The sequence below is a fragment of the Nomascus leucogenys genome, chromosome 4, assembly GCF_006542625.1.
Source record: "Nomascus leucogenys isolate Asia chromosome 4, Asia_NLE_v1, whole genome shotgun sequence".
NCBI classification, from domain to species: domain Eukaryota; kingdom Metazoa; phylum Chordata; class Mammalia; order Primates; family Hylobatidae; genus Nomascus; species Nomascus leucogenys.
In genome coordinates this window covers 121,545,848-121,571,868 of record NC_044384.1, presented here as the reverse complement: position 1 = coordinate 121,571,868, position 26,021 = coordinate 121,545,848, and the positions used below count along the sequence as shown (strand labels likewise).

At 35.8% G+C, this 26,021-nt stretch overlaps 1 protein-coding gene across 7 annotated transcripts in view; it reads left to right on the top strand.

Moving 5' to 3' along the window:
* RBMS3 (RNA binding motif single stranded interacting protein 3) overlaps positions 1 to 26,021 on the top strand; it is an 864,792-nt gene that overhangs the window by 695,911 nt on the left and 142,860 nt on the right. For all 7 annotated transcript variants that reach the window (XM_030812232.1, XM_030812235.1, XM_030812230.1 and 4 more), the window contains exon 7: positions 13,489 to 13,595. In XM_030812232.1, coding sequence (XP_030668092.1) covers positions 13,489 to 13,595 — 107 coding nt within the window. The remainder of the gene's footprint in view (positions 1 to 13,488; positions 13,596 to 26,021) is intronic.

Genomic DNA, 26,021 nt, shown 5'->3' with positions numbered 1-26,021 from the left:
TAAGTGGTGAAACTGAGATGTGAAAATTAAGTCTATTATCAGTAAAAAGATCGTATATATCAAATCCTTGACTATCTTTAATTTGTGAAAACTACATTAAATATGACTTTTTCCTATAAGGAAAGCTTTTACAGATTCCTAGATGGTTAAATTTAATTGCTTCTACATGTTTTATATATAATCATTATATGCCAAAAATACACATTATGTTCAATACAAAATATTTACTTCTTTGATTATGATTATTTTTAGGTAAAAAAATGAATATGCTGCCAAGCTGCAATTACTATATTTAGAATATGTACAACTTGTGACTAGCCAAATTTGTAATGATCTTTTAGAAAATAGGGGAAAGATTTCCAGTGCCTATTTTAGGTAAGAAAGCCTTCCTGAGAGACTTATTAAATATTAAATGCTTTATTAAGAAATTTAGAGACTCTTTATGCAGATATTTTAAAAGCCTGACAGATATATCCAATGTCAGACTGAATTAAGTTCAGTCTTGGCTTATTCAGCTGAGAGGGTGCTTTGCTGTTGTCGAGACATAGGACAGTTGTCAGGGTGCCTTCCACCCTGGAAAATACATAAGCTTGCTAAAATTGTGCAGGTGCATGCATGTGTGCATGTATGTGTATAATCTACTGCATTCTAGGAACTACATTATACTTGGGGGATACAAAGATAAATAATGCAGAGACCCTATACTCGAGAGACATTTAAATTGTAAAAAAAAAAGGCATATAAATAAATGAGTGAGCTGAGGTGTTTCACAGATACCAAATTAGAAGTGTGTATAATAGACACACAAGAATAAATGAAATTGACTTATAATTTAAAAAAAATTTAATGTCTACTTTGCTATCAGAAAGAATATTCTTTAAGAACTAGGACTTTTTCTATTTTATTCATTACTTAGTCTTTCATGAATAGCACAACACCTGATATATAGCCCCATGTTTCCAATGAATTTTGAATGAATTTCAGGCAAGGGTGAATAAATAAGTTGAATGAATGTATTAAAAATTAATTAATAATAAGTTATTTTATGGGAATTTGGTGGGGTGGGAAAAGCGGTCAGGAAATGTTTTATGAAAGTGATTAAGTAGGAAAAGAGAGAAGCCAGTTCAGAGAGAAGGAGCAGCATAAGCAAATCTGGGAGAGTGTGAAGGGTCTCAGCCCTTTTTGAGAAGTTGCTGTATGTGGAAAGTCAGATGCATACATTGAGATCATGACATTGGATGGCCTTTTGTGTTAAGGAGTTTGGACGTTATCCTATAGGTGGGCATGTGGGCGATTAAAGTAAAATTTACACTTTAGAAAGATCTATTGACAATTTGAATCCATATAAGATACCTTTAGTGCTCACTCCCAGTGGAAAAATTGGTACCTATCTAAGAAAAATATGAATTTCTGGACAGCTATTCAACCTTCTCCTGGGGTAGTCTAGCACTAAACTAGTTTATCTCTTTGTTTCTATAGCACAGAAGGATGGGTATTGTATTTTATAGTCATTTCTATGCATTGTTTTTATACTAAACTTCTTCATAGGTGATGCTGCCAAGTTATTTCTTTTTTTATGATTGTTTAGATTGATTTATCCATAGATGTTTACAGCACAAATGGTCTTTAACATCTCCTTGAAAAACTCAGTTTCTAGGACCTGGATTAAATTTATATTGTATTGATTAGTATGTGATTCAAGTTACCTGAGAGCACTCTTCAAATTGTCACAATTTCAGTACCTTGACTCTTGAATTAGAAAAAATACCATCTCAGGTCATTACCCCTGTAAATCTTTTACCTACTGAAAGCGAGATTATCATTCCAGCTGATGCCTCTAGCCTTGTTAACTCATACCTGCATTGTAACATAGAGCTTTCACTTTAAAACCAGAATTGTATTTATTTCTACTAACTGAGTTCACTGTATCCTGGGAATTCTTTCTGCCTCTAGCTACAGGAAATATATGCTTAGGAACAGCATGAGGGAAATTGAGATGTGTTTTCTTGACCTGAGTTGGAGTTCAGTCTAAGGGTGCATATGTATTTGCTTCCTTGGTGGAGAATCCTAAGTGAATGCTCTACTAGAAAGGATCCTGATGTTTTACATTAAAAGATTCCTCTCTATCTACCCCCACCCCCACCCCCACCGTGGCCCCCATTTGTTTTTTCCTAGGGTGGTTAACATGAGTTTCACTTGAAATCAGAGTTACACCTGGGATTATGACTTGGAATTCTTTCTTGTTATTACTTTCTTTTCTTTTTCAAGTAGGTTGGCTAATCATATTTACATGTGGAAATGTGGGGACTCTGTGCTCTTTTTTTTGTTAAAAAAAAAAGTTTGTGCTCCTGCTCTCCAACTACATTTCTTTACAGAAGTCATATTAAGAAGTTATTTTGTCTGTCTGTCTACATTTATTTAATAATTTGATCAAAGGATATTGACATGTGTATTACCCTCAGCCACTCTGCAGGACCAGTGAGGTAGACACTAGGCAATGGTGAATAGGGCCCAGCTTCTGACCTCAATCAAATCAAATTCTCATAGTAGTGGAGAGGAACATGGGAATGCATTATGGAAAATTAATGACATCTAGCTCATCCCCTATTGATGAACATTTATAAATTATGATACATCATAATTATGCCATAATACTAAGCAGCATTTCATGATATGTGCGCTAATATGGAAAATTCTTCATATACAATTAAGGTAAACAAACAAAGCCAATATACTAAGCAATACTAGCATCTTAGAAATTAAAAAAAGAACTAAATAAACAAATTAGTAGATGTATATAGTTATGCATTTTTGAAAGAAATCATAAAAAGTGAGGGATTTAAAAGAGGTATTTTTATTTTTAACCTTTCTATAGTTTGAATTTACTAACTTTTTACGTGTAGTTTTTCCATATTTTTAATTCATTTTTAATATCAAAGGGGTATCTGCACTGTAAGATTATAGTGATATTTCTTTGTACCTCTTTCTAATAAAAAATTTTCATCTTATATGTAGTACATAGTAATCTATAAATATAAAATACAGTATGCAAGAGCTCTCTCAGAGGGAAGTGCAATACTCTGGAGCCAAGGAGGAGGGAGGAATGAGGCAGGATCAGAAACACTTCGTCTTGGTCAATAAATAAGATTCTTCTAATTTCATGAAGGTGCTTCATCTTAGAAACTTTTTCCTTGGTGCTTTGCCTTTTAGCCACACAAGTTTCGCTAGTCTGTTGCTACCTCAACCAACTGATATTTCTTGGAAATGCTGGTACTTTCCAATTTCTTGGTGTCAAAACATTGCCTTCATTCAGCACCAATAATGTTCCAGCCTTTTCCCCAAAAAGTGAACTAAATTTAACTGTCAGTGAAAACTTTACGTCCCATCTACTTGAAACATTAACTTTTTCCACTTGAAACAATAGCGTTACATTATTCCCCTTATGGGGGCACGGTTGTTCCTTTTAGAACCATCTTTTTATATAGGGAAGGAATTATCAGAGAATTGTTACAATTTTTTTAAATGATGGTGTTTTAATCTTTAAAACAGAGAGGAGATCTTGAGATCACTATTTAGGCCGTAATACAATTTGTCAAAAGGTGATTTCCTCTATGTTGTTTCTAGTCAAATAGCTGTTCTCTGCTTTTGTCGTCACTGTGGGGCATTTTCTTTCTTGTAAGCCTATTTCACATAGTACAGAATTATATATAAAACCAAATATAAGCAGTAATCCATTACTGAGGGATAAAATTAGGCATGTGCATGAAAATTACATTTTTTCAGCGTATGCTATTTTTTATTTACTTCCTCTTTTTAGTTTATATTCCCTCACCAGTTTTTGACCTAAATGATAGGCATAAACATGAGCCTGACACTTATAAATACAATCCAGGTGATTTGTTTATTATTTTAAAACAAGCCATTATTAGAGGGGCAGCATACATTCTTTTAGGAGATCTAACTGGTTTCTTAGCTTTTGGTTTTAATTCTAACCTGGCCCAGAGAACTACTGTAATTATATTTTTGTGAGTACTCAATCTTTTTGCCCCATTCCAAAATGATAAAGTCAGTCATAAGAACTGCTCAAACTTCATTCCCTATTCCTTCTGATGGTAAAGAGGGTAGAAAGTAAGCAGTTGGAGAAAGCGTTCACTTAGACATCAAAAGAGCTGATTGTAACTTTGCCACCAACTACCACAAATTAGCTAGCAATTCGCTAAACTTTTATTTTTATTTTCCTTATTGACAAAATCAAGAGTTTGAATTAAGAAAATTTTATAGTTACATGGCAAACAGGATCTATACGCCATTCAGCATGGGATTTTATTACAACTAAGAATTACATACCTAGCTACGCCTCGCTTATTATTGTACACAAAACATAATTAAATACTAAGCAGGGTGCTAAGAGTCAAAAGAAAATGTAACCAAATAGCTTCCTTTGCCATATGCAGGTTTTCTAACTCCAAAATACAATAATTCTGTGTTGTAACCTTCAAGTAATTTTTGCCATGTAAACTGTGGTTTAAATTGAAAGCTTGCCAGCTCTATATCTAGAAATAAATACATACATACATATGCATGGGGGCATGCACACACACACATACACACATACACACTCTGGTAGGCATCAGAAGTCTATCATGCATAGGCACATGTGGAAAAGAAAGTGGACGTTTTCCAACAAAACCTTTTGCAAACATTTCAGAGGCCTTATTCTGCAAGACCTTCCTGGATATAACAAACAAAATAGTGTTTTGGGATAAGTGAAAATAATTAAAGGCATGGGTTCCAGCATACAGTTAGCTTCAGACACTTATTTCTAGCATTTCTCCATAAATATTTTTTGTTCCAAATCAGTATAAAGTACTTCTGTCTGCATTTGGAAGGATTGTGGAGTGTCGGAGCAAGTACAAAAGGAGTTCTAAGTTTTTGTTGCAAGGCTACCAGTTCTCAACATCAAGTCTAGATGGCCCCAGACGTTCTTAAAGCATTTTGACCAAATCTTAGCATTGCATCCACTTTCCTAATTTATATTTTCATTTAACAAACATTTGATTAAAACTTGTTTTTATCCAGAGTAAGTGACAGTTGACTTGTTTTCCATGTGCTAGTTCATGATTTGGCAGTTGGCATGGGGTGGGAGGTGGGGCATATATGCAAACCATTGTTTCAAACTCTGTGGAATTGGATGTGATTTCTAAGCTAAAGGATATTCGATGACTGCAGTGCTGGAGGTTGACATCCATTCCATGCTCTACAAATGCCTATCTATGTTTCCATTATAGCAGCCATTGTAATCTTGAGTTTTCCTTTTACTTGGCTCTCTCCCCTTCTAGACTGTGACTACTTTGCCAGGAGCAAAGTTTAGAGTAGTGCCAGTATTATTTGGTATTGAATACGTGTGGGTCAAAAAATAAATAAAAGATTGACTGTGTTAAATATGCTCCTGAGTTTCATTATCATCCTTCTATTAGTATCATGTTTTCATCCATTAGTGTGAACTGCTTTTTAATGTGCAAGTCACCCAGAATATCACAGGAATAGTTTAGGGAGGAGGTTTCATTTGTTTCTTTTCTTTTATTTATTTATTTATTTTTTTTTTTTTTTGAGGCGGAGCCTCGCTCTGTCACCCAGGCTGGAGTGCAGTGGCGCGATCTCGGCTCACTGCAAGCTCCGCCTCCCGGGTTCACGCCATTCTCCTGCTTCAGCCTCCCGAGTAGCTGGAACTACAGGCGGCCGCCACCACGCCTGGCTAATTTTTTGTATTTTTAGTAGAGATGGGGTTTTACCTTGTTAGCCAGGATGGTCTCGATCTCCTGACCTCGTGATCATTTGTTTCATTTTTTCAATTGAGAAATAATTTACAACCTCACAATATTTCTTTAAAGGTAGCTCCTGGATCAAAAGTTTATAACTTTTAACTTTTAATTTTTGAGATTCTTTTTTAAAGTCCTTTATTTTGTCTACTCTTATACTAAGATTTTATAAACTCACCTTGAATAAACTACTTCTGTTGTCATTAGCTTTTCTTCTCCACCCAGCTCCTCCCACTCTTTATTTTTTCCTGAAGATTTGGAACCTATCTGAAATGAGGAATTTTTAAATTTAATAGTTAAAGTACCAGACCAGCAATGTTATAGCAATAAAGAAATATTTAAAACCATCACCACAGTCCAATACAAGCACTAGAATAACTTAAATAAATTGAATGTTAAAAATGAAAGTGTTCAGCTTCTCTAAGGAAAGAAGGAATTCTGCTGTCGATATCTTAGATGTCAATATCTTCTCATCAATAGCATATTAAAGAACATTTTAGTGACTTATCAAACTGCATGTATTTTAAATTGTAAACAGAAAATCAAAATAAATTCTCATACCTTAATTTTGATAAGCAAAATCTTTGTCATTGTTTTGCTTGCTTAAAACACCAAATCCTATAAGCCATCGGATCATTATATCAGTTTATGCATTGTATGTTGCATGTTTAATACAAAGTTTGGAAGGCTAGAAATACTCCACTAAGCAAGCAAACAATAATTACTCCTTCGTAATTACTGTGCAACTTTATTGCCATGCATTGTTATAATTATATTTTAAATACTCCCCATTTGCATCATAGACCATAATGTCTTCTAGCACATTAAAGTCTGTGGCTTATAACAGCATCCCACTTCCACAAAGGCCTCTTCTTCATTTAGTCTCTATTTTAACTACTGTTAAAAGAGACTAAATGCAAGTAATTGGCACCATAATCCTACGGTAAGGAAATTGTAAGCAATATAATATTTCTGTGCTACCGAAGTCTCTAATTATTCAGAGCATTTCATGTTTAACGTTTAATATGCATTCCCCTTTCAGTTATGGAGCCAGTCATAACCAAAACAGTTCTTCTCAAATCTTAACATACACAGAAATCACCTGGGGATCTGGTTAAAATACAGATTTTGATATAGTTGGTCTGGAAACGGGCCCAAGAGTCTACATTTCTAACAAGCTCCCAGGTGATGATTCCATTGCTGCTGGGTTCATTGACCTTACTGTGAGTGACATCACTTTCATGTATTATCTATGACTAAGTGCAAAATGTGGTTAACAGTGTGCGCACACACACACACACACAGTGCGCACATACATACACACATGGCAAACTTCACTCCAACCTCTCCTATGATCACTTTCTACCCTCAGACCTGGAAATAAATTAATCCTGTCACAGGATTTATTTAACACAAAGAGAAACAGCATTCAACCTGTGAAAGCTGGCCAAATACACGCTAGATAATATCACTCTGAGCTGGGAGTCAAAGAGGGCTTCCTTGTCATTTGCCAGATGGAGGGGTGTGTGTGTGCATGTGTGGTGGGGGCAGTTGGGAAAAGAAATTCCAGGCAGGGAGGAACTGCCCTTAGAAGTGACGAGAGTGAAATTAGCTCAGTGTGGCATCGTGTGCCTATAGTCCCAGATACTCAGGAGGGTAAGGCAGGAGAATCACTTGAACCCAGGAGGCGCAGGTTGAAGTGAGCTGAGATCCAAGATCAAGCCACTGCACTCCAGCCTGAGAGACAGAGCAAGACTCTGTCTCAAAAAAAAAAAGAAAAAAAAAAAAAGGAAGTGACAGAGTGTAAACTATTCAGGGATGGAAAGATACTAATAAAGATATGATGAAGGGGAAAAATTCTTATTTTCTAATCAAAGAATTTGGATTTTATCTTAAAGGTATTTAGGAATTACCTAAGAACAAGATGATTATGTGAATTTTAGTTCACCTAGTCTACTAATGTTTTCTCTGCCACTCTCAGTGAAATATTTCTCTTTGGGAAATTAATCCGAATTTGACTCCTGAAATTTAAGGATACTATGGAAATATATTCATTGTTTTTGAAATAGCACATTTGAAAATGTACATGGACACAGGAAGGGGAACATCACATACCAGGGCCTGTTGTGCGGTGGGAGTAGGGGGGAGGGATAGCATTAGGAGATATACCTAATGTAAATGATGAGTTAATGGGTGCAGCACACCAACATGGCACATGTATACATATGTAACAAACCTGCACGTTGTGCACATGTACCCTAGAACTTAAAAGTATAATAATAATTAAAAAAAGAAAATGTATTTCTGGAATTTTTTTAAATGTGTCTAGTAAAACATCGTGGCTTTATCTGTCTTCCATTATAATCATCTTAAAATTAACAGTATATAATCATCTTAAAATTAATAGAATCAGATGTTTTAACTTAGCAATGTCAGTAAATATAAATAGGTCATTATCAGTATTCATAGCCTAACTTCTTATGCAGATCCCCAAATATCAGGGTGGCTAATATTTGAGACCTTTAAAAAAATTGTAAAATTTATGAAGACAGTTCACAAAGAGATTTTAGTTGAAAGCTAAGAAAATCTCACCCTATGACTTTTAAATTTTCTCTTAGTTTAAAAACAACTATTTGAAATTTCTCTTTACAATAAGGGAAAATTTTAAGGTAGGCTTAAAATCCAGAATCTCATACTCTTTATATATTTGATCTTTGGCAATCTAGAACATTGTTATTTGGTAATATTTGTTTAAGGGATGTCTCTGCTAAATTTTTTTATGCCAGTCGGTAGAAGAAATATTAGTGTAAATAACTCATTTAGAGCATTTTATTTTATTTATTTAATACAAATGTTTAAATAAGGGAATTGGGAAAGACCTGCCGTTTTGGAATGTAATTATAGATATGTAATTGTTTTAGGGAGAGGTAATGAAAGGTAAAGATGGTCTCTTTTAATGAGGAAAGATTTTCTGGAACTTAGCTTTAGCAACAGTAATTATTTAACATTTTAATGGGATCTGGAAAAGGGAAACTCCAGTGAAATCTATTACTATGTAGATGGCTCAATAGTTTTTCTAGTAGTAAAATACAACCCTGATGGATTTAAACTGCCAACAGAACTTTTGCAATTGAGTGGCAAGATAATAGTAATAGTACTAATGATCAGAAACAACAGCAAAAGAACAGAGAGCATTCATCACAGGCAATTGGAGGTTAACACAGATAATAATAACATAACATGCATCATACCCAGGAGACAATGAAAGCCAAATTCTGGCAATGACTCAGGAAAGTGACCTAGTGCTGTAGTAGCCAGATGACCCAATGACAAGCTATAGCAAACAAGAACCGTTTTAGAAACACAGATCTTTTCCATGAACACATCTTTTTGTTGTTGTTGTTGAGGATAGTTGCAAGGTTTGTATGTTGATGAGGCCTCTATGGAGTTAAAATGGAACAGAGTTGACGAAAATAAAGCTTAAACGTTCCAAACTCTGATACTGGCACATGACCAGGTTTCACAGTTGGTAACTGGGAAATGGGTGACAGGGATACTAATCAATAATAATCTTTGCAGCAAACACATTCAGTATTTATTTAGATATAATACATTCTTTAAAAAAACTTTCACAATAGCTCTATGAAGTATTTAACATTATTTCCCCATTTTATACATAAGAAAAATGAGTCACAGAAATGTAAAAGAAAGGAAAGAAGGAAGGAAGGGAAGAGAAAGGAAGGGGAAGGAGAAGGGGAAGGAGAAGGAGAAGGGGAAGGGGAAGGGAAGGAGGGAGGAAGGAAGGAAGGAGGGAGGGAGGGAGGAAGGGAGGGAGAGGAAGAAAAGGAAGGAAGAAGGAAGGAAGGAAAGAAGGAAGGAAGGAAGGTAGGAAGGAAGGAAGGAAGGAAGGAAGGAAGGAAGGAAGGAAGGAAGGAAGGAAGGAAGGAAATTTGCCTAGTATTTTGTAGCTAGCAAGTAAGGGAGCCAGACTTCAAACCCAGGAAGCTGGCACCCTTAACAATTAAGTGCCCTCAAAGTATGTGATAAAGCCTATGGAAATATGAGCCTGTAGAAACTACCTAAAGAGAGTCATATTCTAGACTATTAGAACCAGGGACTATCCTATAAACCTTATAAGAACCATTATTAGGGGACAATAAACAACCCTGCTTCAAAGAGTAGAAATATGTTTCATAAAAGCCATTACCCAAAGATGTATAAAAGGTAAAACTTAAATAAAAATAGATTACCATTTACAACTTGGAAAAGAAACCCAGAGTTTTCTGTAGCCACTGGGCAATGTGTTCTTACAGCCATAGGCAGAATAAAAATCTGGAAATTATCAGGGAAGGTTTTAAGAACAAAATAAGCAAGTTGGTCTCTTTTTAAATATAAATCTGACGTTAACGGAAGACTTATGATATTAAGGGAAAACTGGTATGGGGACTAAGGAAGGGAGTGAAAACATGCTCCTCACCTATGAGTTAGACATCCAAGAGGACAATCAAACTCGATCTCATGCCATATTGGGTCACTGATGATCCATCATGCATGGACTGTAGGACTTACAAATAAATCTGGACACAAAAGTTCTTATGTATGGGCCAATTCTGCTTATTTGGACACAGTGCAAATAGGTATGACAAGATATTTTTTTCTTCAAGGATGACACTTAGCAGATAAAGCCTGATTTCTAATTCAGTATTGGTACAACTGCATTTAGTGGTTTAGCTGCTACTTAGGTTTAAATCTCAGGTGTGTGACCCATAGCAAGCCACTAAACCATTCTGAATCTCAGTTCCTTCACTGGTAAAATAGGGAAAAATATTAGTTGCCTCATAGAGTTGTAGTGAAGATTAAATGAATGATCTATGTAAAACGGAAGTGCTTGATAAACTTTAGTCTATTATTAACACCAAATACTAAAAAAAAAAAAAAAAATTCCTCTCCTTGGATAACATTCCTTGGTTAAAAAAAGACTATATTTGAGTAGAAAGAAGCTTCTGACTGTTAAGGGTGATGGATATATTCATTATCTTGACAATGGTGATGGTCACATAGGCATATGCATATATCAACACTGACAGATTGTATACTGGGAATATGTACAGTTTATTTTATGTCAGTTGACTCAATAAAGCTGTTAAAAAAAAAAAAACTCCCCTGTGGGTGTTATGTGTGTGTCTGTGAATGTAGTTGCTAGGAAAATTTCTTACCTAACAGAGGCACACAAAGCTGCCATCCCTCCTCACAAGAAATTGGAACCAGTTTCTTTACAGCAAGAAATGTAAGGTGCTTCTAGATATACCTTTTGTGAGAAATTTGTACCACTGACAGTGATGAACTCATATGTTGGCATGACCATCCCATTTTAATACCTGTATGTACCTGAATCTTTAAAATGGCTAGAGAGAAAATACTCTATAGAGGAGGATGAGCTTACATGTGATATAAATAGATAGTTTTGGAATCTCACAGGAAATTATGTTACTCAGAGAATATTGGGATGCAATGATTGCATTTAGCATTTAGGTTTTTCATCTGGAATCAGAATTTACAGTACTTCTAACATAAAGGCAGTGACTATCTACAGATATTGCATGATGCAATCTTTCTCTTGTGTGATTTTCCTGGCTTCACCCAAGTCACTGAACTCAGAGGCTCATCAGAGCAGTCAGTGTGAAAAACCACTTGTGTTCAGTGAGGCAATGATATTTATTGAGTGCTCTCTTTATACAGAACTGTGTGCTCTGTATAGGGCAGGAATGACATTTTGTTTTTTATTTCTCTTGGTCAATGGTGACCCCTGTCTCTTTGAGTCATTCCCTCCAGTACTGATAAACAGAGTTGCTGCTAATAAAGAGTGAGCTAAAAGGACTTGACAAAATATGACTCCCCCTTAGAGCCAAATGATTTTCAAATATTTATTTGTAAGTAGCTGTTTGATTGTATTCTTTTTCCACTGTTGATTTTGGAAAGAATTTTGGAAACAATTTTGGAATTCTCATTAATTCCTTAAAAAGGTTTAATTTTACCCAGATAAATAAATGCAAGGAATCTGGGGTGCGAATGGGGGAGAATGGGTGTTGGGGAAGTTGTGTCAGTTATCTATCAAGACAATAATGCCACATATCAATTATAACATCCCAGTGGCATGAAACAATAAAGACTTCTTTAGCTTACACATTTGTGTGGTGGGCTCAGTTTATATCACCTAGGCTTATGTATTTTTTTCTGTTGTTAACTGCCAGTTAACTCTGTACCACTACCGATCTTGGATGTGCGGGTTCACATGTCTGGGTGGTGGCTGGCATTGGATGATCTAGTATGGCCTTGGCTGGAATGTTAGGATGTTAAGGATGACATATCTTTATTTGCATCTCATCCTCCAGCAGGCTAACCTGGGCATGTTCACATATCCATGCACAGGAGCAAAAGAAGCAACTCTCAATACTTAAACCCATTTCAAGCTTCTGCTCATGTCTCATTTGCTAACATCCCATTGGCCAAAGCAATCACATGGGGTCAGACCTGGGTTCAGAGTGAGAGGGCTCCACAATATTATATAGCAAAAGGCAAGGACACAGGGATTGGTCAAGAATTAGGGCCTTTAGTATAATTAATCTTTAGTAAAACATACTTTTCCTAATGAGTACAGTTATGCAGGGTGGTCATTTTGGTTTTCAGACTGTAAACTGACAAATTAATATTTGGTTAATTCAAGCAGATAAACTAAGAAATGAAACTTCCCAGCCATATTAATGTATTAAAAAAGTTTGTCAGGCCACTTTGGCTTTCATTTTATTCATTCATTTAAAAATATATTTATTGTGATAACAAGCAGCAATTTTCCAGTCAAGCAGGGATGTGAAGGAGAACATCAGTTCTCAAAGAATAATTTTGCCCTGTTGGGTTTTAAAAGATTGTCATTTTCCAATGTAATTGTTGGAAGAGGAGTTCAGACATCAGTTTTGGTCACTTTCTCTTGGGAAATACATTTACCTGAGTCATGTAGGACCACATCAAGCAATCTGGGACCCACAAGTTATAGCCATATCCTTTGGCTATATTTTTATCATGTGGGTTCACTTAACATTCTAATAATTGTTCTCCCTGGGATTCTGACTAGATTTTACTGGAAAATTGCAGTGAAGAGGGTTGGGTGGAGCATCAGCTTCTAGCCATTTAGAAATTACAGGGGACTAATTTTTTAAAAGCTAATTTGATTGCAGTTAGCAAAATGTCTCTCTTTTGAAAAAGAAGCTCCTAATCATCTCTTTCCAAAATTGAATCCTTCAGTTTCTACAGTGCAAACACTGTTGCTTTGAGGAAGAAATATTTATCCCCATATAAATACCGATCATGAACACGTTTCTGGAAGGGTCGGTGCTTGCGTCTTTACTTCTAAAGCAAATTCACATTCTGCTTCAACTGATTATTTTTTCAACAATATTTGTTATATTCTTTTATGATCTGCCAGTACTTTTTTGAAGCCCAGTTAGTTAGAACAGCGGCCAACAGAGCTGAGACTAAAAGGGTGCCAAATATCTCTTCAGAAGCAAGATGTTACTTCAAAAGATACTCACTACAAGGCACTACTGTGACTCACATAATCACTTATTTTTTAAGGGGGAGTTGTTAATGTAGAATTGGTTTCTTATCTTCCCAGCCCCCAGTGAGCCTTTGCTGTGCAAATTCGCTGATGGAGGACAAAAGAAGCGACAGAATCAAAGCAAATATACCCAGAATGGGAGGCCTTGGCCCAGGGAAGGAGAGGTGAGTCCTGACTGACAGCATTTGCTCTGAAATTTGGCAGTAGATATCCCTCAGAAGGTGGCAAGGCAGACGTATGGTGCCATGATGAAATTGGGTCCCGTGGAACACCCAGTGTCTTCAAAGGGACAAATGAGCAGCCCCATGTTAATGTGTTCTAGATGAAATTATTGAGGAGTAGAGGACTTCAAAATTAACCTCAGTTCTGCACTACAGCAAGTCTTCTGTCTTTAACCCAACTTGAACCTGAAAGGAACTCACTGAAATACTTATCTATAAAGAATTGATTTCTATTTGTATAATAGCTATAAAATGAGGGTATAATTACTTAACAAAATATTTTCAGTGAAATCAATAGGGAGAGTTGAATGTTTGTGTTTTGAAACAGGCAGACAAAATTTGGTTGTTTTTCATCCTGCTATTGAGATGATTTACTTGCACATGTATGTATATTTATGCATATTCCCATATGTTCATAAATGTTTTGATATCTGTTTTATATATATATATATAAAATAAGATATTGTCTTGGTCAAAAAAGAGGGAGAAAAGTTGATACATACAGCATTTTGCTTTTCACAAGGAGAATGAAAAGCGCTGAACAGCTCACTATCCATTTACCCTCAATACAAATTGGTAAAAAAGCCAGTTTATGGATCCAGTGCCACTTAGGAATGGGTTCTTTTTGTTACTTTTTTGTAAGAAGACAAGGAAAAGGTGCCTAGCTTCCATGAGGTCTTTTCATTATTTGTGAAATGGAATAGAGTTGTTTGAATGACTTGAATAAATGCCATTTTGTACCATACTTTCAACAGAAGAGCTTTATTTAGTATTTCATTCAAAGCACCTACTTCATCCATTTATCATTTAAGAAGCATTGTACTTGATGCAGCATTTTACACTTTCAATACTGACAGAACAGTGGTAAGGAAGAAAGGAAGCTGGAATTTTTCTCAGCAAATCCTTTAGCCTTTTTTCAGTTGCTGTTTCTAAGAACATTGTTTGTTTTGAGTGTTTCCAGGCAGGTCTCAAAACCCCTCTTAAAGGTTATAGTTATGTTCAAGTACTATATAAACTGTAGCTCATTACATTAAGACATGAAAAACAGAATCATTATTGAGCATCAAAAGCTAATAAAAAAGATAAAGAGTTTTAATATTCTCAACTTTAGAAAGGCAGTGGGTATTATGTTCTAAAAATGAGGTGGAGGGGGTGATCCATGTGTTTTTAGCATGGAGTCCAGTCCATCAGCAGATAACCCTATTGGCCCCAGAAGACAACTGATGCCTGATAGCACTCGTTAACACATGTCCCCTACCAAACACCCATAATCTAGAAAGACTCATTTGACATTTTAAAATTTGGTTGGATAAAATGCCTGCTGATTAGAGATATCTTTGGGTCACAGACTATCATCACAAAGCCCCAAGACTCAATTAACAACTTGGCATTAATGACAGAAGCTTCAGTTTCTGTCTCCTTAAGGAACTATAATATTACCTTCATACAATAGATGGCAACTGCAGCAAGACACTTCATCTCAGTGTACATTTCTTGAAAATGGAATCAATAAAGACAAAATGTAGAGAGTTACAGCTGCCACCTGGCTACTGTATATAGAATCTAAGACTTTGCTTCAAAGCATGATAAATGCTATATGTACTATAATGTGGAAGCATTGTGGAGTTGAGTTTAGGACCCAGAGCACCTTATAATTTAAACGTAGGTTTTAAAGGTATATTCCTAATCTTTGTTTTCAAAAGTTGATTTTTAAGAGCTATAAATTTTCCTGTTGATCTATGAAAATCAAAGGACCATGATAAAATTTATCTGTGAACAGTAAAATATATTTCAAATATATATACACATTGAGAGAAAATAGATTAGGCAGAGAAATAGCATGCCCTAGAAATATGTTTATCAAATTTTTTGGTTTGGGGATGCACATATTAATTTGTACACTTTGATTGTGGTCTTAGAAGTAGATACCCGAAGAATGTTGAATAACTGTGTGCCCATCACTTTATATTTTTTTGCTTCCGTTTTCCCCTTGCATTTTACTTGCTAAAGTATATTAGCAAGTTGATAAAGTTGTCTTGATACACATTAATCCTATATAAGCAATATTTAATTAATTTTATATGCCAGGAAATTCTGGTTACCGGATTTGATTCCAAGACACATGTTTTTGTTGTTGCTGTTTTCCACACTTTAAAGCTTCTGGAACTGGTTCTCTTTACTAGGTGGCATTTTACAAGATAATATGCATTTGCTCCTGTTAGTCACTTGGGGGCACTACCTACATTCTCTGGTTAAGGTCTTTGACTACACTGGTTTCATAAATAAAAGCACTAACCGAAGCCCGGATCTGGGTCAGATTCTTAAAGGAGGGTTTTTTGTTTGTTTGACCCTTTCCTTCACTCAGTGTCATGATTGAGACAAGTAACTTTCTTTGGTGTCTGTTTTTAATGGGTAGTTTTGTTTTTCATTTGCCATTATACTAAGGTTGGCATACCAACTTTATAAAGAGATCATTTGCAGTGTTTGTTTTTGCTTGTTTGTTTGTTTTGATATATGAAACAATGGTACACCTTTGAATCCTTGTCTTAGATAAAATGAAAGATGGTAGTTTAGATTATGCTGCTGTGGAATTGAAGATAATAGCACAGACTGAGGCTAATGTTTACTTTTCCTCTCTCCTAAAAGATGAGTAAAAATGGTCATGGGAAAGGGATTTCTGATGAAATTCTTAGGACACAAAACCAATGGATTACAAGCATTTTAGAAGTACTGTGCACATGCCAATTGATAGACTAATTAAAATTTTAATTTATTGTTTAAAGCTGTTTTTTCCTCATGGCATTTTGATAAAAATTTTATTAGCAAAGTTTAGCTAAATGTACTTCTTTATGAAAAAAATCTAATACATAAAACTTTATATACAGAAATTAGTATAAATTAGCAGGATTTTGAAATATAAATATATGCTAGTGGCCATGTTCTGCATAAGTGAAAAACACAAGAATATTTTTAAATTATTAATTAATCTTTCAAGAGACAATTGGAACTCTGAATAAAATGATCGAGGGATGGGGGCTATTAGGCTCTTCCTCCTTGGTGTTCTACAGTTCTTATTGTTTTATTTCCTTAAGTAGCAGTTCTCAAACTCTTGGTCTCTGGATCCCTTTATACTCTTAAAAATTATTACTTACAACAAAATAAATAATAACAGAAATTAACTCATCATGTGCAAATAAGAATAGTATATTTTGTTAAATCTATTTTTTAAAACAAAGGCAATTTTTTGAGAAAAGTGGTGCACTTTTCTATTTTTACAAATTGCTTTAGTGTCTGGCTCAGTAAAAAATGGCCAGATTTGTGCATGTACTTCAGCATTCTCTCTTTTGCTATACTCTGTCTTGCTTTAGACATATAGAAAAAAATCTACCTTCATCTAGGTAAGTCATTTAAAAAGGGAGAACCCTATAGATCTCCTAATACAATCTTAGGAATTCTTGGTCTTTAGGCCACACTTTGAGAACCACTGTCCTAAAGGAGCTGAAGCCAAGGGCAGGGCTGATGTTCAGCTTCCATTTACTAGAAGGGCCATGCAACTTGTTGGTATATTAAAATGTGTCTTATCATTTGGTAAATAGACACTGCCCCTAGGCCATCAGTGCAACTCCACTTCCCCTTCCTCCCCGGTGCCTCCTCCAGGAGCATCATGATCCAGCAAGAATGGGGTACTGGCTGGCACAGCAGGAGTTCTCCCAAATCCTACTCGTGCATTTAAATTCTGATTGGCCAGTGTTTATGACATATTGGTCGCAAAATGTTTTTAATGTCACCCTTAGCTCAGAAATAGTCTCACTTAATTATCACAGGGACCCTGATGACCCCTGGTAACATTGTGTTGGCCAGGTATTCTATACATCTGAGGCTCTTTCTTACTTTAGGCAAAATACTGCCTGCATCAACCTTGTTTGTGCCCTCCCAAATGATTGGTGGAGTGGTGTGGAACCAGGAATGTTTCAAGCCAGTTCAAAAATATATCAGGAACTTCTGTTGCTTTTTTCTGTGTTCCCAAAGAAGACCTTTCCAATGACTACCAAAAAATCACCAAATTGTACTTTATACTACAAATAATAACAGCTGATCAAAAAGCAAATAGCTTCGGAATTTTCTAGATGGTCAGATCAAAATTTGATTGATGATAACTTAGTGCCCCAGTGAAGATAATTGTAAACTAAATAGACATTTACTCATGCATTCATTGATTCATTCACTTATTCAGCGACTACCAATATACCGTCACAACACATAAGCAGACACACATCTGAACTTGTGATATGTCTATTTTTGAAAACTTTATTGAACTACGTTGTAAAGATGATTGGATTAAATCAAAGAATGGATATGTTTACACTATGATGAGAGACACTTAAATTTGAAAAATGCTTTATGTTAACTTTGGTTGTGGGTGGTCTTTGGATTTCCTTAAGAATTTTCAAATATCGGTAAATGCTAAGTTTCAAATCCAGAATATGGTGCTGTTTCACCAAATTTTTATGCTGGGGTTTTATCCTTAAGTAGGACAAATATCAACCAACTACTTCACACTGGCTCGAAAACTCTGATCTAGTTTTCACAAAATCTCCCCAAGCTCTATTAATTGAGTTAGTAAATGCCATTGACAGTAATTGCTTTGGGAATTGTACTTCCCAGAAATGATGTTTTGGCTATGGACACAAACAACAGACATGGAAATTGAACAAGAAGTAACCCAACAAAGTACTCAGATGTCTAGTGAAAAAATGCCAATGTGTTATAAAAACAAAAATCAATGAAGTGGCATTTCTTTCCTTTATCTTGTTTACAGTTCTCTCCTGGAGTCAGTTTAAAAGCAATGACTAATACTAAACATTTTCTCTCTATCTGATGCTCTGAAGAGATTTTTTCCTTCCTATAGAAACATTTAACAAGATTATTTTCACAGCCTCAACATGAAAATGAACTAGTGGAACTAATGTGATATTGATAACAATCAACACTCAGATTCCCAGAAATAGTTTACAGGTTATGTTGAAGAGAAAATCAAGTAAGATTTTTGGAGATGCATTCTAGGAATATTAAGATTTGGAATTCTTTACCTATTTCCAATTAAAGAATAAGTTTTAGGTGAGGTGTAATGATATAGTAATTCTTAAAGATATTTTATTTAAATGCATTTTTATTTCCCCAAATCACAGTCTTCTGGGTACAGGAGTACAGTATGTGCATTGCACAATATTAAGGGCACCATTCACACAAACTAGATGTAAATGTCACCGCATGGGATAGTTCAGTGCTTGTGATCCTGCCTGGAAATGTTAGTTTGAAAACTTTTAAGGGATGTAATATTCTGACATAGTGTAGTTTAAGTTCCTTAAATTAGTAGGTCCCATTAATGCACTCACAAAATCTGCTACTAGTGAGCTGACAGCTAAGTTACCAGTTTCATCACAGCCAGCTTACACTAAGTGATTTGTTATGATCTATAACCCAGATAATATGTTGTCTATTTTCAGACTTGATATCAACTTGTTTACAGTGATGGATGAAAACTTCCCCTGTGCTGTAAAGTTTTATAAGTCTTTTCCATTCATACCTACTATTAATAAAAATTATCTTCAGTGCCAGTAAGTGCATGAAGGCCTGCAAAGGTCATGTGGGAGAATGGGATTGTCAGGCTGTTTTGAGTCCATAGCCAAGTGCAGGCAAAGTTGAGAAAACTTGATTCTAAACACCCAATTTCCTCCCCATTGTGCCTCAATGCTTTCGGTGTAATTATTTACTCTGACTAAATTCATTTGTGATTAAAACAAAGATGTCTTTTTAGATTTCTAAGTAGGCAGATAGCCATATAAATGATACAGCAGTTATATCTCGTGTTCCAATTTAAGATGAGTAAACATTCCTTGAGGGATATGTTCTATTTCTGTTTGTTTTTTGAAGGATAGTGAATCCTTACAGATTTGGCAGCACAATTATGAATTACAACCGTGTCTTTATCACCATCATTATCTTCAGTATCATTGTTATCGTACGCATTTGTTCCCTCATTGACTAATAATTTGTGTTAAGCACTGACAGTGTGTGAGGATGTGCACCTCAATAGGCATGAGGAAACCCCTGCCCTGAATGCACATTGGATATGCACATTCTCAGTGAGAGCCCTTTTAATACCCTTGGGTTTCCTATTTGCTTTCTTACTTTCTTAGTTTATGACCGCCCCCCCGACCCTTTTTTTTTTTTTTTTTTTTTTTGGAAATGGAGTCTCACTCTGGTTGCCCAGGCTGGGCTGCAGTGGCATGATCTCAGCTTACTGCAACCTCCGCCTCCTGGGTTCAAGCAATTTCCCTGCCTCAGCCTCCTGTGTAGCTGAGATTACAGGTGCCCACCACCATACCCGGCTAATTTTTGTACTTTTAGTAAAGATGGGGTTTTGCCATGTTGGCGAGGCTGGTCTCGAACTCCTGACCTCAGGTGATCTGCTCGCCTCGGTCTCCCCAAGTGCTGGGATTACAGGCATGAGCCACCATGCCCGGCCGTGTATGACTACTTTTTACAGAAATATTCTTTTTAAGAGAAGAATTATATTTGAAAAATGTTTGTTTTAAAGACAATATTAAAGAAGAAGCAACTTAAACAAAAAGTATTCAGTCATCATAAGGACTTATTGAGTGTTCATTGTGTGGGAGGCATAGGACTGGTAGTATGAACATGGTGTAACACAGACAGATTCGCTTCTCCCTTGGAGCCTAAAATGGCAAAGATCTTCTCTGTCTGCAGAGTAGGAGATTAAAAGTGGAGCACAATATAATTTAGTGTTATAGAAATGAAATCATTAGCAGTAAATGGCTTCATATCTATGCAACTGTAAAAGAACACCAAAGCTAAAGTAATCACAAAAATAACAAGAACTATAGTAGCAGACACAAGAACATCAGTGTATATTCCTCTTGTTACTAAATATGAACTGATTCTTTGTCTGATTTTCAGGGTGGGTAACTAAGAAATTGCTGTATGTGCATTTACAAACCAGAAATGTTTCCTAATGTTGAAAAGCTTCACCTTGTCACTTGGCCAGTAGAGGCCTCTATGTCCCCGGGTGCTGAGTGGCACAGAGAGAATGATATTTAGAGAAGGAATTGGAGCTTTGGGGTGTGAATGGTTAACGAATGCTGAGGCCTCTGATATGCTCCTTGAGAAAAATTATTCTTTATGAATTTTAAGGAATTGAGTGTGTCACCATCTGTGATGTGCTCACTGTTGTGTGCTTATCTTCACAATTATCTAGGCACTGTAGTGAGTAAGAGAGCAAACTCTCAATTTAAGTCACAAATCCACAACCTCTGAGCTGAGTGACAATACTATGAAAATGCTGGGCAGGTTTTTCTTTTCTTTTTTTTTTTTATTATACTTTAAGTTCTAGGGTACATGTGCACAACATGCAGGTTTGTTACATATGTATACATGTGCCATGTTGGTGTGCCACACCCATTAACTCGTCATTTACATTAGGTATATCTCCTAATGCTGTCCCTCCCCCAACCCACAACAGTCCCCGGAGTGTGATGTTCCCCTTCCTGTGTCCAAGTGTCCTCATTGTTCAATTCTCACCTATGAGTGAGAACATGTGGTGTTTGGTTTTTTGTCTTTGCAATAGTTTGCTGAGAATGATGGTTTCCAGCTTCATCCATGTCCCTACAAAAGACATGAACTCATCCATTTTATGGCTGTGTAGTATTCCATGGTGTATATGTGCCACATTTCCTTAATCCAGTCTATAACTGATGGACATTTGGGTTGTTCTAAGTCTTTGCTATTGTGAATAGTGCCGCAATAAACATACATGTGCATGTATCTTTATAGCAGCATGATTTATAATCCTTTGGGTATATACCCAGTAATGGGATGGCTGGGTCAAATGGTATTTCTAGTTGTAGATCTCTGAGGAATTGCCACACTGTCTTCCACGATGGTTGAACTAGTTTACAGTCCCACCAACAGTGTAAAAGTGTTCCTATTTCTCCACATCCTCTCCAGCACCTGTTTTTTCCTGACTTTTTAATGATGGCCATTCTAACTGGTGTGAGATGGTATCTCATTGTGGTTTTGATTTGCATTTCTCTGATGGCCAGTGATGATGAGCATTTTTTCATGTGTCTTTTGGCTGCATAAATGTCATTTTGAGAAGTGTCTGTTCATATCCTTCACCCACTTGTTGATGGGGTTGCTTTTTTTTTTTTTTTTTTTGTAAATTTGTTTGAGTTCTTTGTAGATTCTGGATATTAGCCCTTTGTCAGATAAGTAGATTGCAAAAATTTTCTCTCATTCTGTAGGTTGCCTGTTCACCCTGATGGTAGTTTCTTTTGCTGTGCAGAAGCTCTTTAGTTTAATTAGATCCCATTTGTCAATTTTGGCTTCTGTTGCCATTGCTTTTGGTGTTTTAGACATGAAGTCCTTGCCCATGCCTATGTCCTGAATGGTATTGCCTAGGTTTTCTTCTAGGGTTTTTATGGTTTTATGTCTAACATGTAAGTCTTTAATCCATCATGAATTAATTAATTAATTAATACTGTAGCCTTGTAGTATAGTTTGAAGTGAGGTAGCGTGATGCCTCCAGCTTTGTTCTTTTGGCTTAGGATTGACTTGGCAATGTGGGCTCTTTTTTGGTTCCATATGAACTTTAAAGTAGTTTTTTCCAATTCTGTGAAGAAAGTCATTGGTAGCTTGATGGGGATGGCATTGAATCTGTAAATTACCTTGGGTGGTATGGCCATTTTCATGATATTGATTCTTCCTATCCATGAGCATGTAATGTTCTTCCATTTGTTTGTATCCTCTTTTATTTCGTTGAGCAGTGGTTTGTAGTTCTTAAAGAGGGCCTTCACATCCCTTGTAAGTTGGATTCCTAGGTATTTTATTCTCTTTGAAGCAATTGTGAATGGGAATTCACTCATGATTTGGCTCTCTGTTTGTCTGTTATTGGTGTGTAAGAATGCTTGTGATTTTTGATTTTGTATCCTGAGACTTTGCTGAAATTGCTTATCAGCTTAAGGAGACTTTGGGCTGAGACAATGGGGTTTTCTAGATATACAATCATGTCATCCTCAAACAGGGACAATTTGACTTCCTCTTTTCCTAATTGAATACTTTTATTTCTTTCTCCTGACTGATTGCCCTGGCCAGAACTTCCAACACGATGTTGAATAGGAGTGGTGAGAGAGGGCATCCCTGTCTTGTGCCAGTTTTCAAAGGGAATCCTTCCAGTTTTTGCCCATTCAGTATGATATTGGCTGTGGGTTTGTCATAAATAGCTCCTATTATTTTGAGATACCCATCAATACCTAACTTATTGAGAGTTTTTAGCATGAAGGACTGTTGAATTTTGTCAAAGGCCTTTTCTGCATCTATTGAGATAATCATGTGGTTTTTGTCTTTGGTTCTGTTTATATGCTGGATTACGTTTATTGATTTGCATATGTTGAACCAGCCTTGCATCCCAGGGATGAATGGGCAGGTTTTTCAAAGTCCTTAAGTTTCTGATTCCTCACCAGCAGACTCAGAATGGTTCAAAGTGCAAACTTAGTGACTAGATGGATTTATAGAGGTGACCAAGGTAAAACACAGTGCCTGGCAAATGATAAGTGCTTAAATAGTAACTATTATTTTAACTATTATAATATCATCACAACTCAAAGTTTTTAAATCTGAAAATCAGCTTTTCTATGAGTTTCTATGACTAGTAAGCTTTAATTCCTTGATTTTCAGTTTAATGGCATGTCAGTTTATTTTCTGAACAGGAATTATTTCTAATGATACATTTATTTGAAAAAAAATGTGCTGCCAATATAATTTGTTAACTATATTTTTACTTAGATTATAAAACACATTTTAAAAAACAAGTAGAAAATCATATATTTTAACTTTGACCCACATTATATTAATATTTTTGTAAGATCACATTCCAAATCATAAAGCATTATTTAGTACTGGAATGTTATGTGGTTTTCAAGTTTCTAGCCAATTTTCCTTTGAAGGTCATGTAATCATAAAAGCTGAAAGAGCTAGGAGGAAGAGAATGGCTTGGATAAAAGGTTGAAAGAAGAAGAAAAAAGAAAAATAAAACAAAAACATGAATTATTGCTAGAAATCAAGAAAGATTGAGCTACAGTTGAGAACTGTTGAATGGTCAGTGTTTTCAAAGAGAAAGAAATGAATCATTAACTTACTTATTCTGGCAAATAATGACAATAAATTTTGGATACCAGAGGTGCTTATGCAACTTGGTGGCTATGAGAAGGATTCCTCATGTTCAAGTACTTTCCACTGTGGTTCACAGCAATTACCTTTGACAGAAGAAGCATTCTAATGCACAGCTAGTGGCTTATCAAATTTACTGTCTCCATAATGCTGAATGTACATGACCTTTGGGCTTCCACACTTTATTGAGACATGAAGGATGATATTAGTAAATTCTGCTGTGTAATTTTTAGAGTTTTGAATTTTTAGTGTCCGTACAAATAATGTTATTAATGACATTTATAAAAGATTATTTTGTTTACTCCTGTCACAGGGGTTTGTTGTACAGATCATTTCACTACTCAGGTGTTAAGCCTAGTACCCAATAGTAATTTTTTCTGCTCCTCTCTCTCCTCCCAGCCTCCACCCTCAAGTAGAACCCAGTGTCTGTTGTTCTTGTCTTTGTGTTTGAATTCTCATCATTTAGCTTCCACTCATAAGTAAGACCATCTGGTATTAGGTTTTCTGTTCCAGCATAAGTTTGCTAAGGACAATGGCCAACAGCTCTATCCATGTTCCTGCAGAAGACATGATCTCATTCTCCTTTTGAACTGCATAGTATTCCATGCTGTATATGTATCACATTTTCTTTATCCTCTTTGTCATTGATGGGCATTTAGGTAGATTCCATGTCTTTGCTATTGTGAATAGTGCTAAAATGAACATTTGCATACATGTGTCTTTGTGGTAGAATGATTTATATTCCTCTGGGTATATACTCAGTAATGGGATTGCTGGGTTACCATACTACTTTCCACAATGGTTGAACCAACTTACATTCCCACCAATAGTTTATAAGTGTTCCCTTTTCTCTGCAACCTCACCAGCATCCGCTATATTTTGACTTTTTAGTAATAGCCATTCTGACTGGTGTTAGATGATATCTCATTGTGGTTTTGATTTGCATTTCTTTAATGATCAGTGATGGTGAGCTTTTCTTCATATGCTTATCAGCCACATGTATGTCTTCTTTAGAAAATTGTCTGCTCATGTCTTTTGCTCACTTGTTAATGGGGTTGTTTTATTCTTGTAAATTTAAGTTCTTTATAGATGCTCAATATTAGACCTTTGTCTGATGCATAGTTTGCAAATATTTTCTCCCATTCTGTAGGTTGTCTCTTTGCTCCATTGATCTTTTTTTTTCTGTGCAGAAGCTCTTTAGTTGGATCCCATTTGTCAATTTTTGCTTTTGTTGTGATTGCTTTTGACACCTTTGTCATGAAATTTTTGCCCATTCCTATGTCCATGATAGTATTGCCTGGGTTATCTTTCAGGGTTTTTATATTTTTTGGTTTTACATTCAAGTCTTTAATTCATCTTGAGTTTATTTTTATACATGATGTAAGGGAGGGTTCCAGCTTGAATTTTCTGCATATGGTGAGCCAGTTATCCCAACACCATTTATTGAATAGGGGGTCTTTTCCTTATTGCTTTTGTCAGTTTTGTTGAAGATCAAATGGTCATATGTGTGCGACCTTGTTTCTGGGCTCTCTATTCTGTTCCATTGGTCTATGTGCCTGTTTTTGTAGCAGCACCATGCTCTTTTGGTTACTATAGCCCTGTGGTATAGTTTGAAGTCAGGTAACATGATGCCTCCAACTTTGTTCTTTTTGCTTAGGATTACCTTGGCTATTCAGGTTCTTTTTTTGTTCCATATGAATTTTAAAATAGTTTTTTCCTAGTTCTGTGAATAATGTCATTAGTAGTTTGATAGGAATAGCATTGAAATTGCTTTGGGCAGTATGACCATTTTAATGATATTGAGTCTTCCTATCCATGAACATGGGATATTTTTCTATCTGTTTGTGTCTTCTGTGATTTCTTTGCACAGTGTTTTGTAATTCTTATCATAGAGACCTTTCACCTCCCTAGTTAGCTGTATTTCTAAGTATTTTATTCTTTTCGTGGCAATCGTGAATGGGATTGCCTTCCTGATTTGGCTCTCGACTTGGCTGCAATTGGTCTATAGGAATGCTAGTGATTTTTGTACGTTGATTTTGTATCCTGAAACTCTGCTGAAGTTGTTTATCAGCTGAAGGAGCTTTTGGGCTGAGACTGTGGGATTTTTTTAGATGTAGAATC